The 13,172-nt window shown below is 45.6% G+C and overlaps 2 protein-coding genes across 8 annotated transcripts in view; both read right to left on the reverse strand.

Moving 5' to 3' along the window:
- The window catches only part of LOC115475423 (fatty acid hydroxylase domain-containing protein 2-like), a 180,939-nt gene that overhangs the window by 166,783 nt on the left and 984 nt on the right, over positions 1-13,172 (reverse strand). The window lies entirely within an intron of this gene.
- LOC115475421 (fatty acid hydroxylase domain-containing protein 2-like) overlaps positions 1-13,172 on the reverse strand; it is a 91,104-nt gene that overhangs the window by 60,456 nt on the left and 17,476 nt on the right. For 3 of the 7 annotated variants that reach the window (XM_030211128.1, XM_030211122.1, XM_030211129.1), the window contains one exon: positions 1,086-1,133. In XM_030211128.1, the coding sequence (XP_030066988.1) occupies positions 1,086-1,133 (48 nt within the window). Of the gene's footprint in view, positions 1-1,085; positions 1,134-7,430; positions 7,440-10,241; positions 10,294-13,172 lie in introns of those variants that run through there. The other 4 variants (XM_030211123.1, XM_030211127.1, XM_030211126.1 and 1 more) reach the window with 4 other exon arrangements.

Genomic DNA, 13,172 nt, shown 5'->3' on the forward strand with positions numbered 1-13,172 from the left:
GAGAAGTGGTTAGACTCCTCTGAGTATCATCCCTGCTCCAAATCCAATTCAATTGCTTTAGGCCTTTTTATTATTATTTCTTAATGGAGCTTAAAACCTCAAGTAAGGTATTCCTTTGCTCAAGTCCAGTTCTCAAACCAGGGCAGGAGATGCCTCAGTAACCAGTCCAGAAGCTACATAGTTCACCCGTCACCACCTGCTGGAGACAGAGCAATACTAAGTAGCTAAGGCTGCACAGTGCTCTTAATTGATGAATCACACAGAGCTATTTTATTTCTCTGCCTCCATCCACTAGCTGATGGACACAACCTACAAACTGTGGACTGGTCTGGTGAGGACACTAAGAAAGACTGAGGTTGATGAACATGATTCTATTAAGAGATTTTTATTTTGCAGTGAAAGCAAGAATATTAGTACCACTGATAATAGGGTTTCAAATATTGTAAAAGAAATTGCATATTGTATTGTTACAATCAATACTACTATAGCACTATATATTTGTCAACACAGTCTTTTATGTTGTTTTAATAATCAAGTCTTCAGATTTCCGGTGTGTTTATTCTATTTCATAAACTTCACCTCTCCGCTGTATCTTTATCTTAACAGCGGGAATCCTCATTAGCTTTGATTATTTTAAGTTTTCACTTTTATAATTTTTTTAAAAAACATAGCACTTATCTTATATTCAGGCTTTTACTGGTAAGCTCTACAGTGCGCTTCTGTTTCGTAATTTCTTCTTCTGGAGCAAACACTTTAATATGCCAGTTCTCATGCCAGTTATGTCGTTTAGCTACCTAGCTTCTCCGTCTTTTTGCTTATATGCATACAAGCAAAAAGACGGAGAAGCTAGGTAGCTAAACGACATAACTGGCACGAGAACTGGCATATTAAAGTGTTTGCTCCAGAAGAAGAAATTACGAAACAGAAGCGCACTGTAGAGCTTACCAGTAAAAGCCTGAATATAAGATAAGTGCTATGTTTTTTAAAAAAATTATAAAAGTGAAAACTTAAAATAATCAAAGCTAATATATGTGTGTTATATATGTTTTCCAGCGACCCTGGAAACTTTCTTTCTCGAATTGTACCTGTTGATGGCGCCCAGCAGGGGGCACAGTTCTAGCATCGCTCGTCATCTAAAAGAGAAAATATGCTATATAAATCAATACTTAAAAGGCATCATCAAGTACAATATACAAAATGGAAATGTTGAAAAGAAGATTACTGGGATCTTAATGTGGAGGGCAATTTTCAAAACTGTGTAGTTGGGTTCTGAGGGACTTGTCTTGGTTACGATTGGAAAATAATGCACATACATTGATATATTAATCTCTATGTGCATTATTTTCCATAGATTTATTTATTTTTTGTTACATTTGTACCCCGCGCTTTCCCACTCATGGCAGGCTCAATGCGGCTTACATGGAGCAATGGAGGGTTAAGTGACTTGCCCAGAGTCACAAGGAGTTGCCTGTGCCTGAAGTGGGAATCGAACTCAGTTCCTCAGTACCAAAGTCCACCACCCTAACCACTAGGCCACTCCTCCTGCAAAGTCTGTGGGTACTTTCTACCCACAGCAGTTTTTCAAGAGAGATGCCTCTGTCACAACTCCCTCATTCCCTCCCTTTACAACAGACCCCCAGTCCATTTCACCCCTGCATCACATCTCCCAACCCCACTCCATCCTACCTCAGTCCTCTCTATTCCCTCACCCCCATGGTCATTATACAGCAACAGGAGGAGAGTGGCTGCATGCCCTCCTCCATCATGCCAAGCCTGTTTGCTTATAGACTGCATTAGATACCACCATATTGCAATCAGGCTTAGGGCAGAAGAGGAAGGGGAAGGGAAATGGGACTCGATATACCGCCTTTCTGTGTTTTTTTTGCAACTACATTCAAAGTGGTTTACATATTATATTCAGGTACTATTTGTACCAGGGGCAATGGAGGGTTAAGTGACTTGCCTAGAGTCACAAGGCGCTGCAGTGGGAATCGAACTCAGTTCCCCAGGATCAAAGTCCACTGCACTAACCACTAGGCTACTCCTCTTGATATGATAGGCTACTGTCTTGATATGTAACATTCTCCTCCTCTTCTTGCTGTGGGATTACAGTGAGAAGAAAATTTGAATGTGCAGCCGTAGCAAGAAATGCTTAGCCTCATCTCTGGTGACAATTCCGTGCAGAACAGGGAATTCCAAAGGAAGAGTTAGAGTTTGCATGTTGGAGATTGGGGACCCTGATTCCAAGATTCTGTTACTTCATTCTGCATACTTATTTCTCTTATTTCAAAATGTATTTATCTTTGTTGCTGTACCACATTTCTGCACAAAGGATCCACTGCTGCTGTTTTCCCCAAGCCTAGCAATGTATCTTTAAGAGCCAGGATTTTTTTTTTTAACACATTTATCACATTTTAGGTTTAAAGTTTTCACCCTTAAGTTTCAAGATTTTCACAACGGTGGAAATCATTCTACACAGATTTTCATCTTAATTTTAGTCTATCAAAGGAGCAGCTCTTGAGTCACTGATGTAGTGTGTCAAGGCCACTCACCACTGCCAGAGTCCCACCTTAACATCACAGCTGGCCAAAATACATGCTGCTGATGCAGTGTCTTAAGATCATCCTATCCCCTCTCTACTGCTGGACTGAATATAAATGATGTGGTGTTTCAAGTCCTCAAGGGTCCTGGGATGTTGGTACAGTGATTCAAGACCTCTTTCCCCCCCCAAACTGGCAAAAGCATTTCCCCAAATTCTCCCTTGCCCCATGCAGATACAAGAGTGTGGCCACTCTTGTAAAGGACAAAGAAGAGGCCTGTCTGCTTTTGCCAGCTGTATGGGAGCAAACACTACCAGTTAAGATGAGGATGGATACTATGTGTGTAGGAGATTTCTGGCAGGGGGACAGCAGGGGATAGGGTATGCTAAGTGCGGTATGGAGGGTATAGAGGAGGGATGCTGCTGCATGGGTAAGAGAAGGGGGACTAGGGGAAGACAGAGAAAAGAAAAATAAAACATTGATATTTAATTGGAAAAATGATTAATTTCCACTAGATTTTCTCCTGTTTTCTATGCAGATGGAAGAGAGAAGCCAAAATAAGAGGGTAACAGGGAAGCCTCTACCAGAAGATGAGTGGGATGTAATAAAGTTAGTGCTGCAAGACTCCAACTTTAATGGCTCCAAAGAAGCGAACACCCGCCCCCACAACATTAATGTTATTACAGTGCCAAAGGGAACCCAATCCTTGGCAGTAGAGCAAGGACAGTGGCTACAGTAAAGAAGAGACAAGGTTGCTGTCAGGACCCAACTCCCAGCAGCATAACAAGGCAGAAAGTATGGCCACAGTGAAGAAGTGAGGCTTCTGCTAGGAATCCAACTTCAGGCAGCAGAAGTAGAGAAGGGATGGACCCATCTGCTCAATAAGGTACTGGAAACTGGGGGTGGGAATGAAGGGGAAGGAAGGAATGCTGAAATGTGGTCTTTGTTTGGTCTTTGAGTCCAGCTACACTAGTCCAGACATGTGGGCTGTGCTCCCAAACCAGTAGATGGTGGCAGGTAATACTGACTTTCAGTGATATGACTAGTATAATGATTGATGCAATTCTGGAACTTGAAAACCAAACATGCAAACACCACCACCAATCAGACCTCCCTTAAGGGTAAAGTATTTAGAATTAACTGCGTCTCTCTACTTATTTAGTATTATATTTTTTTGTCCAGTGACATATACTGATTAAATTCACCCATTCCTAAACTCTTAAGCAGTGACAGCCATATCAGCAATGCCCTTCATCTTCTCGTGTAGAACTTGGACTAGCTTAGCAGGACTTAAGGAAAGCAAATTAGCAAGTAAAATCAAATTTCACTTTCCTGATCATCCTGCTAGACCAATCTAGACTACTATAATGCAGTATATGTAGGGTGTAAGGAAAACACACTAAAAGCGCTAAAAACCACCCAAAAGTATGGCAGCATAATTAATATTCAAGAAGTGAATATTGTTACCCCAAACCGAATTTTAGGAATGCGTGTGTGTGTATGTATAATCCAGTAGTTCTAAGTATCCCCGACATCAAGAAAACAAAACAAAACATCAAAAGCAAGGCAGCTACTTTGTTTCCCCTGACTTTGCACGCTCAAAGCCTGGAATTTTGTTGCTACATAAGTACATAAGTAATGCCACACTGGGAAAAGACCAAGGGTCCATCGAGCCCAGCATCCTGTCCACAACAGCGGCCAATCCAGGCCAAGGGCACCCAGCAAGCTTCCCAAACGTACAAACATTCTATACATGTTATTCCTGGAATTGTGGATTTTTCCCAAGTCCATTTAGTAGCGGTTTATGGACTTGTCCTTTAGGAAACCGTCTAACCCCTTTTTAAACTCTGCCAAGCTAACCGCCTTCACCACATTCTCCGGCAACGAATTCCAGAGTTCAATTACGCATTGGGTGAAGAAACATTTTCTCCGATTTGTTTTAAATTTACTACACTGTAGTTTCATCGCATGCCCCCTAGTCCTAGTATTTTTGGAAAGCGTGAACAGACGCTTCACATCCACCTGTTCCACTCCACTCATTATTTTATATACCTCTATCATGTCTCCCCTCAGCCGTCTCTTCTCCAAGCTGAAAAGCCCTAACCTCCTTAGTCTTTCATCATAGGGAAGTCGTCCCATCCCCGCTATCATTTTAGTCGCCCTTCGCTGCACCTTTTCCAATTTCACTATATCTTTCTTGAGATGCGGCGACCAGAATTGAACACAATACTCAAGGTGCGGTCGCACCATGGAGTGATATAACGGCATTATAAAATCCTCACACCTGTTTTCCATACCTTTCCTAATAATACCCAACATTCTATTCGCTTTCCTAGCCGCAGCAGCACACTGAACAGAAGGTTTCAGTGTATTATCGACGACGACACTCAGATCCCTTTCTTGGTCTGTAACTCCTAACGTGGAACCTTGCATGACGTAGATATAATTCGGGTTCTTTTTTCCCACATGCATCACCTTGCACTTGCTCACATTAAACGTCATCTGCCATCTAGCCGCCCAGTCTCCCAGTCTCGTAAGGTTCTTCTGTAATTTTTCACAATCCTGTCGTGAGTTAACGACTTTGAATAACTTTGTGTCATCAGCAAATTTAATTACCTCACTAGTTACTCCCATCTCTAAATCATTTATAAATATATTAAAAAGCAGCGGTCCTAGCACAGAACCCTGAGGAACCCCACTAACTAGCTTTCTCCATTTGAATACTGTCCATTTAACTCCACTCTCTGTTTCCTATCCTTCAACCAGCTTTTTTTTTGTAAATTATCTTTATTGGAGTTCTCATCCAAAACATTCACAGTACAAATATGTGGTGCGTCAACATTCCGCACAGAGGAACCAATCTGTAATCAACATATAACATAACATATAATAAAACATTCGCAGAAGATAAGTGCCTACATCAACATATAAAATCCACTCACCCTCTGGTGAACTCCAGTAACAAGTTTCTGTTTTATCCCCTCCCTCCCTCCCTCCCAGGGTGGGACCCATCAAGACACACACACTCCTCTACTTCCTTCCCTTATCACATCTAACCCTTACATCAGGACCAATGGTCCCACCTATGGTGACAGATACTTCATTTATGCTCCTATGTTACATCATATTCACTCCATTCCATATACCTGTATTTAATATATGTACCTCTAGGGAAAGCTGCAGAAAACACTTCCCCCTCAGCTGTATGCACCATCCAGTTCCATCTCAAGCATTGAGGAGCAAACTGCGCTCCCTGTGCAAGAGGCAAAGCCAGTACGACTCCCAAATGTTCTGAAAGCTTTGCCACTTAGCTTCCACCCCTTTAGTTACCCCATGCCTCTCAAAGAGCACTAATTCAAACATGAACTTTTTCCACATACTGAGTGGAGGGATTCGCTGCATACGCCAATGCACTAGTATTACCTTTTTTGCTAGCATAAGTGCTTTTGCCAACAACAGGTGCTGAGCCCCAGTCTCTATCCCCAACTCAGCCTTATCATAGAACAACAAACCCACTAGGTGATTCGGGACTGGTCGATCTAGACAATTTGATAGATATCTCCTAACCCCGTCCCAAAACACCTGTGTTCTGTCACAGGCCCAGTACATGTGCCCCAGTGAAGCATCATCCAACCCACACTTTGGGGGCATTTACCAGAATCTGCAAATTTAGCTCTAAAGGTTCTTCTAGGGGCTATATGCATTCTAAAGAGAAATTTATACTCCTGTTCTCTGTGTAGTTCACTAATAGAAGTCCGCACAATGTTACCCAGAAACTCCTGAAGAATTCCCACATCTACATCCCCCTGTAGTTCACCCGCCCAAGCTTTCGCCACACCATATAAGGAGACCGCTAGCTTAGCCTCTGCTAGCATCCCCACATAAGTGGATAACCTAGGATGTGTAGCCTCCTCCAACCTCAAACACTCCATTACCCTCTGAGCAAAAGTTGCTGCCAGCTGGGCCCTGGGTAGCGAGGATATATAGTGTCGCATTTGTAAGAACTTAAACAACTCTGAGCCACCCCCATCCATATGTCTCTCTCAGGACTGGAAAGGAGAGCATATTTCCTGCCACATCTAATAAATCTCCTACCCACCTTATAGCCCCCTCCCTTCGCTTACTTAGGAACCTACTACATCCTATCCCCGGTGTGAAATCCATATTCCCTGTCCATGGCAAAAAAGGGGACACTTCACCCACACCTACAAACAATTTGCAAAGAGCCCGCCACACACGTCTCATATACCTCCACACCACATGATGTTTATACTGCTCTTGTAGGTTATCGGCCCTGGCAAGCAACACATAAGATGCCGACAAAGGGTACATACAACTGGCCTCCACCTCATATGGTGTAAAACCTGATGTACCGAGAAGCCAATCTCGGATGTGTCTCATACCACAGCTCAGGTTATATTGCCTTAAGTCCAAAAGCCCCATACCCCCTTTAGACCTAGGGTTCATGAGTGTAGATAAGGTTATTCTAGCTCTCCTACCCTTCCACAAGAAGGAGCTCAGAACCTTATATAAATTTCTCAGGTCCATCCCTCTCAACCAAATGGGCAAAATCTGTAGTACATATAGCCAACAGGGTACAATAATCATATTGTACAAAAAGATTCTACCTGCCAACCCTAATGGTAGCCCTGTCCACATATGCAAGCAATCTTCTGTTTTCTTTAACAGCGGACCCACATTCAACTCTTATAATTTACCAGTATCTGCAGCCACATGCGCACCCAGGTACTTCAGAGACCCCTCTGCTACCTTTAGTGGAAAGTCTACCCCCAACTCCCACAAACTCACATTAATTAGTAGCGCTTCTGACTTGGATACATTAAGTTTAAGTCCCGACATTGCCCCAAACTCTCCAAATAACTGCAGGACCTGCTTCCACGCCTTTCTGGGCTCCGTCACCAACAACATAATGTCATCGGCAAACGCCATACACTTCAGCGGGGCGCAACCGTGTGTTAGTGTAATCCCTGGTATACACTCTGCCGCTCTCAACCTCAGCAATAGTGGTTCCAAAAATAGTATACAGTGGGGGAAATAAGTATTTGATCCCTTGCTGATTTTGTAAGTTTGCCCACTGACAAAGACATGAGCAGCCCATAATTGAAGGGTAGGTTATTGGTAACAGTGAGAGATAGCACATCACAAATTAAATCCGGAAAATCACATTGTGGAAAGTATATGAATTTATTTGCATTCTGCAGAGGGAAATAAGTATTTGATCCCCCACCAACCAGTAAGAGATCTGGCCCCTACAGACCAGGTAGATGCTCCAAATCAACTCGTTACCTGCATGACAGACAGCTGTCGGCAATGGTCACCTGTATGAAAGACACCTGTCCACAGACTCAGTGAATCAGTCAGACTCTAACCTCTACAAAATGGCCAAGAGCAAGGAGCTGTCTAAGGATGTCAGGGACAAGATCATACACCTGCACAAGGCTGGAATGGGCTACAAAACCATCAGTAAGACGCTGGGCGAGAAGGAGACAACTGTTGGTGCCATAGTAAGAAAATGGAAGAAGTACAAAATGACTGTCAATCGACAAAGATCTGGGGCTCCACGTAAAATCTCACCTCGTGGGGTATCCTTGATCATGAGGAAGGTTAGAAATCAGCCTACAACTACAAGGGGGGAACTTGTCAATGATCTCAAGGCAGCTGGGACCACTGTCACCACGAAAACCATTGGTAACACATTACGACATAACGGATTGCAATCCTGCAGTGCCCGCAAGGTCCCCCTGCTCCGGAAGGCACATGTGACGGCCCGTCTGAAGTTTGCCAGTGAACACCTGGATGATGCCGAGAGTGATTGGGAGAAGGTGCTGTGGTCAGATGAGACAAAAATTGAGCTCTTTGGCATGAACTCAACTCGCCGTGTTTGGAGGAAGAGAAATGCTGCCTATGACCCAAAGAACACCGTCCCCACTGTCAAGCATGGAGGTGGAAATGTTATGTTTTGGGGGTGTTTCTCTGCTAAGGGCACAGGACTACTTCACCGCATCAATGGGAGAATGGATGGGGCCATGTACCGTACAATTCTGAGTGACAACCTCCTTCCCTCCGCCAGGGCCTTAAAAATGGGTCGTGGCTGGGTCTTCCAGCACGACAATGACCCAAAACATACAGCCAAGGCAACAAAGGAGTGGCTCAGGAAGAAGCACATTAGGGTCATGGAGTGGCCTAGCCAGTCACCAGACCTTAATCCCATTGAAAACTTATGGAGGGAGCTGAAGCTGCGAGTTGCCAAGCGACAGCCCAGAACTCTTAATGATTTAGAGATGATCTGCAAAGAGGAGTGGACCAAAATTCCTCCTGACATGTGTGCAAACCTCATCATCAACTACAGAAGACGTCTGACCGCTGTGCTTGCCAACAAGGGTTTTGCCACCAAGTATTAGGTCTTGTTTGCCAGAGGGATTAAATACTTATTTCCCTCTGCAGAATGCAAATAAATTCATTTACTTTCCACAATGTGATTTTCCGGATTTAATTTGTGATGTGCTATCTCTCACTGTTACCAATAACCTACCCTTCAATTATGGGCTGCTCATGTCTTTGTCAGTGGGCAAACTTACAAAATCAGCAAGGGATCAAATACTTATTTCCCCCACTGTATATAGAAGGGGCGATAAGGGGCAGCCCTGCCGAGTACCTCTCCCCAACGTGAAAAACTCTGAGCTCCGTTGACCAAAATGGCAGCTCTCGGATTTACAAATAATGTATGGAGGGCCTGCAGAAAAAAGCCCTCAATTCCATAAAAACCTAACAGAGTAAAAAGAAACGGCCACTCCACTCTGTCAAAGGCCTTTTCGGAATCAAAACTAATAGCCAGTGCTGGGATATTCAACTGCAAACACTGCTCAATGCCTATTATTAGCTTACGCACATTTACCCCAGCATGCCTTCCTTTGACAAAACCCACTTGGTCAGCGTCCACCAGTTTCGGGATCACCTGTGCTAATCTCTCTGCCAAGACCCTCGCAAACAATTTAAGATCAACATTTATAAGCGATATGGGCCGATATGAACCTGGTTGCAAAGGGTCCTTTCCCGGCTTAGGTAAAACTGTAATCAAAGCTTGATTGGCACTGGGAAAAGACCCTCGTTGCACCACTGCCTCAAAATGCTCTCCAAGGATTCCCAGGACCTGTGCATTCAGCAGTTTGTAAAACTCTCCGCTGTAGCCATCAGGCCCCAGGGATTTATGCAGTTTTAGATGTTTAATAGCATTTTGCAACTCAGTCTCTGAAAAAGCCTCATTTAACCTTGTCCTCTCTACCTCCAACAGCTATGGCAAGTTACTCCCTCGGAGAAAATCCTCCATAACAGCCTGTTGACCTCCCCCCTCCGATGCATACAGGGAGCTATAAAATTACACACACAGTCACTGCTGGGCTCTAGCCTTCTCGGTAACTCACAGAATTCTGTCTCAAACACTGGGGAGCTTTCTGCCTCCTCTTCTCCCTTCACAAAACGCTCATCAACACCAGGCTTCTTACAATTAAGGGTTTTATTAATGGCCATTTAACATACTCCTCATGGCTTATTTCTTCTTTAACATAAACATTTCTTCAAGTCAAACATAGCAAAAGGCAGTTTACTCATAGCCTGCTACTTAAACCCTTCTCCAACTTAAGACAGTTCCTCAAACTCAAACACTCAAGCAAAAGCATTTACTTTCCTTCTCCAGCTGTCACCTTTTCCAGAGAGAGCTTCCCCAGTGTTTCCATCTACTTCCTACAGCTTTCCACCACTCTCTTAATAAAGCTGCCTGCAACCCTCTCACACCTGGTTCAATTTCCCAATCAACTGCTGGCTTCTCACTCTCCTGTTTAGAGTCCTCCCCCTGACTCTGATTCCCTTGCTGCTGCTGCTGCAGTGCATTCTGGACCTTGTCGTTCCCTGCCTCATCACACAGCGCAGATATCACAGATTAATTTTAAATTTTGACGTTTTTTATATATATACTAGTAAAAAAGGCCCGTTTCCAAAACAAATGAAACGGGCGCTAGCAAGGTTTTCCTTGGAGTGTGTATTTTTGTGAGAGTGTGTGTGTGAGAGAGAGAGTGAATGTGCGAGTGTGTGTGTGTGACAGAGAGTGAGTGAGTGTGGGTGTGAGTGTGTCTCTGAGAGAGCGAGTGTGTGTGTGAGAATGAGTGTGTGCAAGTGCGTATGTGAGACACAGTGAGTGTGAGAGAGAGTGTGTTTCACACAGATACAGTGTTTGTGTGAGAGAGAGAGAGTGAGACTGTGTGCGAGTGTCTGTGAGAGAGAGAGTGAGACTGTGTGCGAGTGTCTATGAGAGAGTGTGTGTGAGGGAATGAGAGTATGTGTGAGAATGAGTGTGTGCCAGGATGGTCCCCCCCTCCTGCAGGGTGCCCCCCTCCCTGTCTCCCTGCCATGTGCGAGTGTGTATTTGTGAGAGAGTGAGTGAGTGTGTGTGAGTGTGTTTGTGTGAGAGAGTGTGTGTGTTGGAATGAGAGTGTGTGTGGGAATGAGAGTGAGTGTGAGAATGAGAGTGTGTGGCAGGATGGGCCCCCTCCCTCAGATGTGGGCCCCGGCCCCCCCTCCCTGTCTGCCAGGTGCGAGTGTGTGTTTGTGAGTGTGAGAGAGTGAGACGGTGTGCGAGTGTCTCTGTGAGAGTGTGTGTATGGGAATGTGAGTGTGTGTGAGAATGAGAGTGTGTGCCAGGGTGGCCCCCGTCTGCCAGGGTGGCCCCCTCCCTCCCAGGTGCAAGTGTGTGTTTGTGACAGAGAGAGAGAGAAAGAGAGTGTGTGTGGGAATGAGAATGTGTGCCAGGGTGGGGGGGGCGCCTCCCTCCCCCAGGGTGGAGGGGCACCTCCCCTCCCCCTCCCAAATGTAAGTGTGTGTTTGTGACAGACAGCAAGTGTGTGCGAGTGTGTTTGTGAGAGAGAGTGTGTGTGTGTGTGTGTGTGTGTGTGTGTGAAGGAGAGTGTGTGCCAGGGTAGCCCCCCTCCCTCCCTCATTGCCTGCCAGGGGCCCCCATCCCTCTCTACCCACCTCCTCCTCCTCCAGCCCTCCCTGCCACTTGATCCCGTTCTTCGCTAATCCTCCCCCTGCCTGCTAGCACTGACATGTTTTACCTCCTCCTCTTCTGTCCCTGCCTCTTGATCGGCGATCTTCGTGACTCCTCCCCCTGCCTGGTACACACCCACCTTCTCCTCCTCCGGGCCGGCGCTATAAAAAGAAGAAGCGCTCAGCTGTCTGACCTGAGCGCTAACCACAAAAAATGTAAAATAAAAAAAAAACGCGGCACCACAGGCAGCCTTGAGGCATTGGCTGCTGGCTGTGCAGGCTCCTCCCGTCTCTTACGTCACTGTCCCTGGAGCGATGCATGGGCAGTGACGTAAGAGACAGGCGGAGCCTGCACAGCCAGCAGCCAATGGCTCAAGGCTGCCTGCGGTGCCGCGTTTTTGGTTTTTTTTTAACATTTTTTGTTGTTAGCGCTCAGGTCTGTCAGCTGAGTGCTTCTTCTTTTTGTAGCGCCGGCCCTGCTTCTCAACATGAAAAGCAGCAGTGGGCCGACAATGGGAGGAAAAGTGGGCGGGCAGGGCCCGTCTAGGGCCGGCCGTGGCTACGCCCCTGCAGCAGTTTGGAGCGATTCTACTCCTCCCCCTGCCTGGGTTGGTGTTTGCTGGGGGGTGGTGTTCCGTGTGTTTGCGGTGGCAACCTGGAGCGATTCTACTCCTCCCCTGCCTGGGTTTGTGTTTGCTGGCGGGTGGTGTTCCGTGTGTTTGCGGTGGCAACCTTGTGGGGGGGGTGTTTTGGTGACGGGCGGTGACTTTGGGGGGGGTGGGGAACGTGAAGGGCAGATAGTGCGTCTCCAACCTTCTAATGGGACATCATTTTAGATTGAGCGATGTTTTTTGCTGAGTGTCATTGCTCCGCCCTCGACGTCATCACATTTGACGCGTGGGCGGGGCAGACACTAATGGAGCTAAAAAGTGGTCTCAGCCACCTCACTTTAGAACGTTGGGAAAGTGAGGCTTCATTAGAACGTTGGAGGTGCGTTTTATATATAGAGATATTTTATTGTTATTTTTATATTTTTTTGTTTTTTGCTTTTATTGGTCATCTTTGCTGTTTTGTTTCTTGTTGATTTCCTTGCGAAGACTGGTTTCTTCTGTTTTTTGTACAAAGAATAGTCCTGGAACATTAGAATCTTAGCATTTTGAAACTTTAAATCTTGCATGGTTCGGCACTTCCTCATGATTGTTTCCTTCTGTGCAAAATTTAGGAATCTCACCACTGCCACTCTCGGTCTGTTCGCCCCCTCCATCCTCCGGCCCACGCGGTGAGCACGCTCTATCAAGATGGTTCCCGCCTCTGGTTCCGCCGCCATTAATTCCGCAAACCATTTTTCTAAGATTCCTTTCAGGTCCCGCTCGCCCGGCGTCTCAGGCAGACCCACCAGTCTCACATTGTTTCGGCGGGATCTGTTCTCCAAGTCATCTAGCTTAGAGGTACAGCCTGCCATTTCTCGTTTCAGAGTCACCAGCTCGTCCAGCACGCCATTTAGTCCATCCTCCGCAGCCCTGACTCTTACTTCCAATTCAGACACTCGCTTGTTAAAGTCTGTCACTGCCT

This window comes from Microcaecilia unicolor, chromosome 8, assembly GCF_901765095.1.
Source record: "Microcaecilia unicolor chromosome 8, aMicUni1.1, whole genome shotgun sequence".
In the NCBI taxonomy this organism is placed as follows: Eukaryota; Metazoa; Chordata; class Amphibia; order Gymnophiona; family Siphonopidae; genus Microcaecilia; species Microcaecilia unicolor.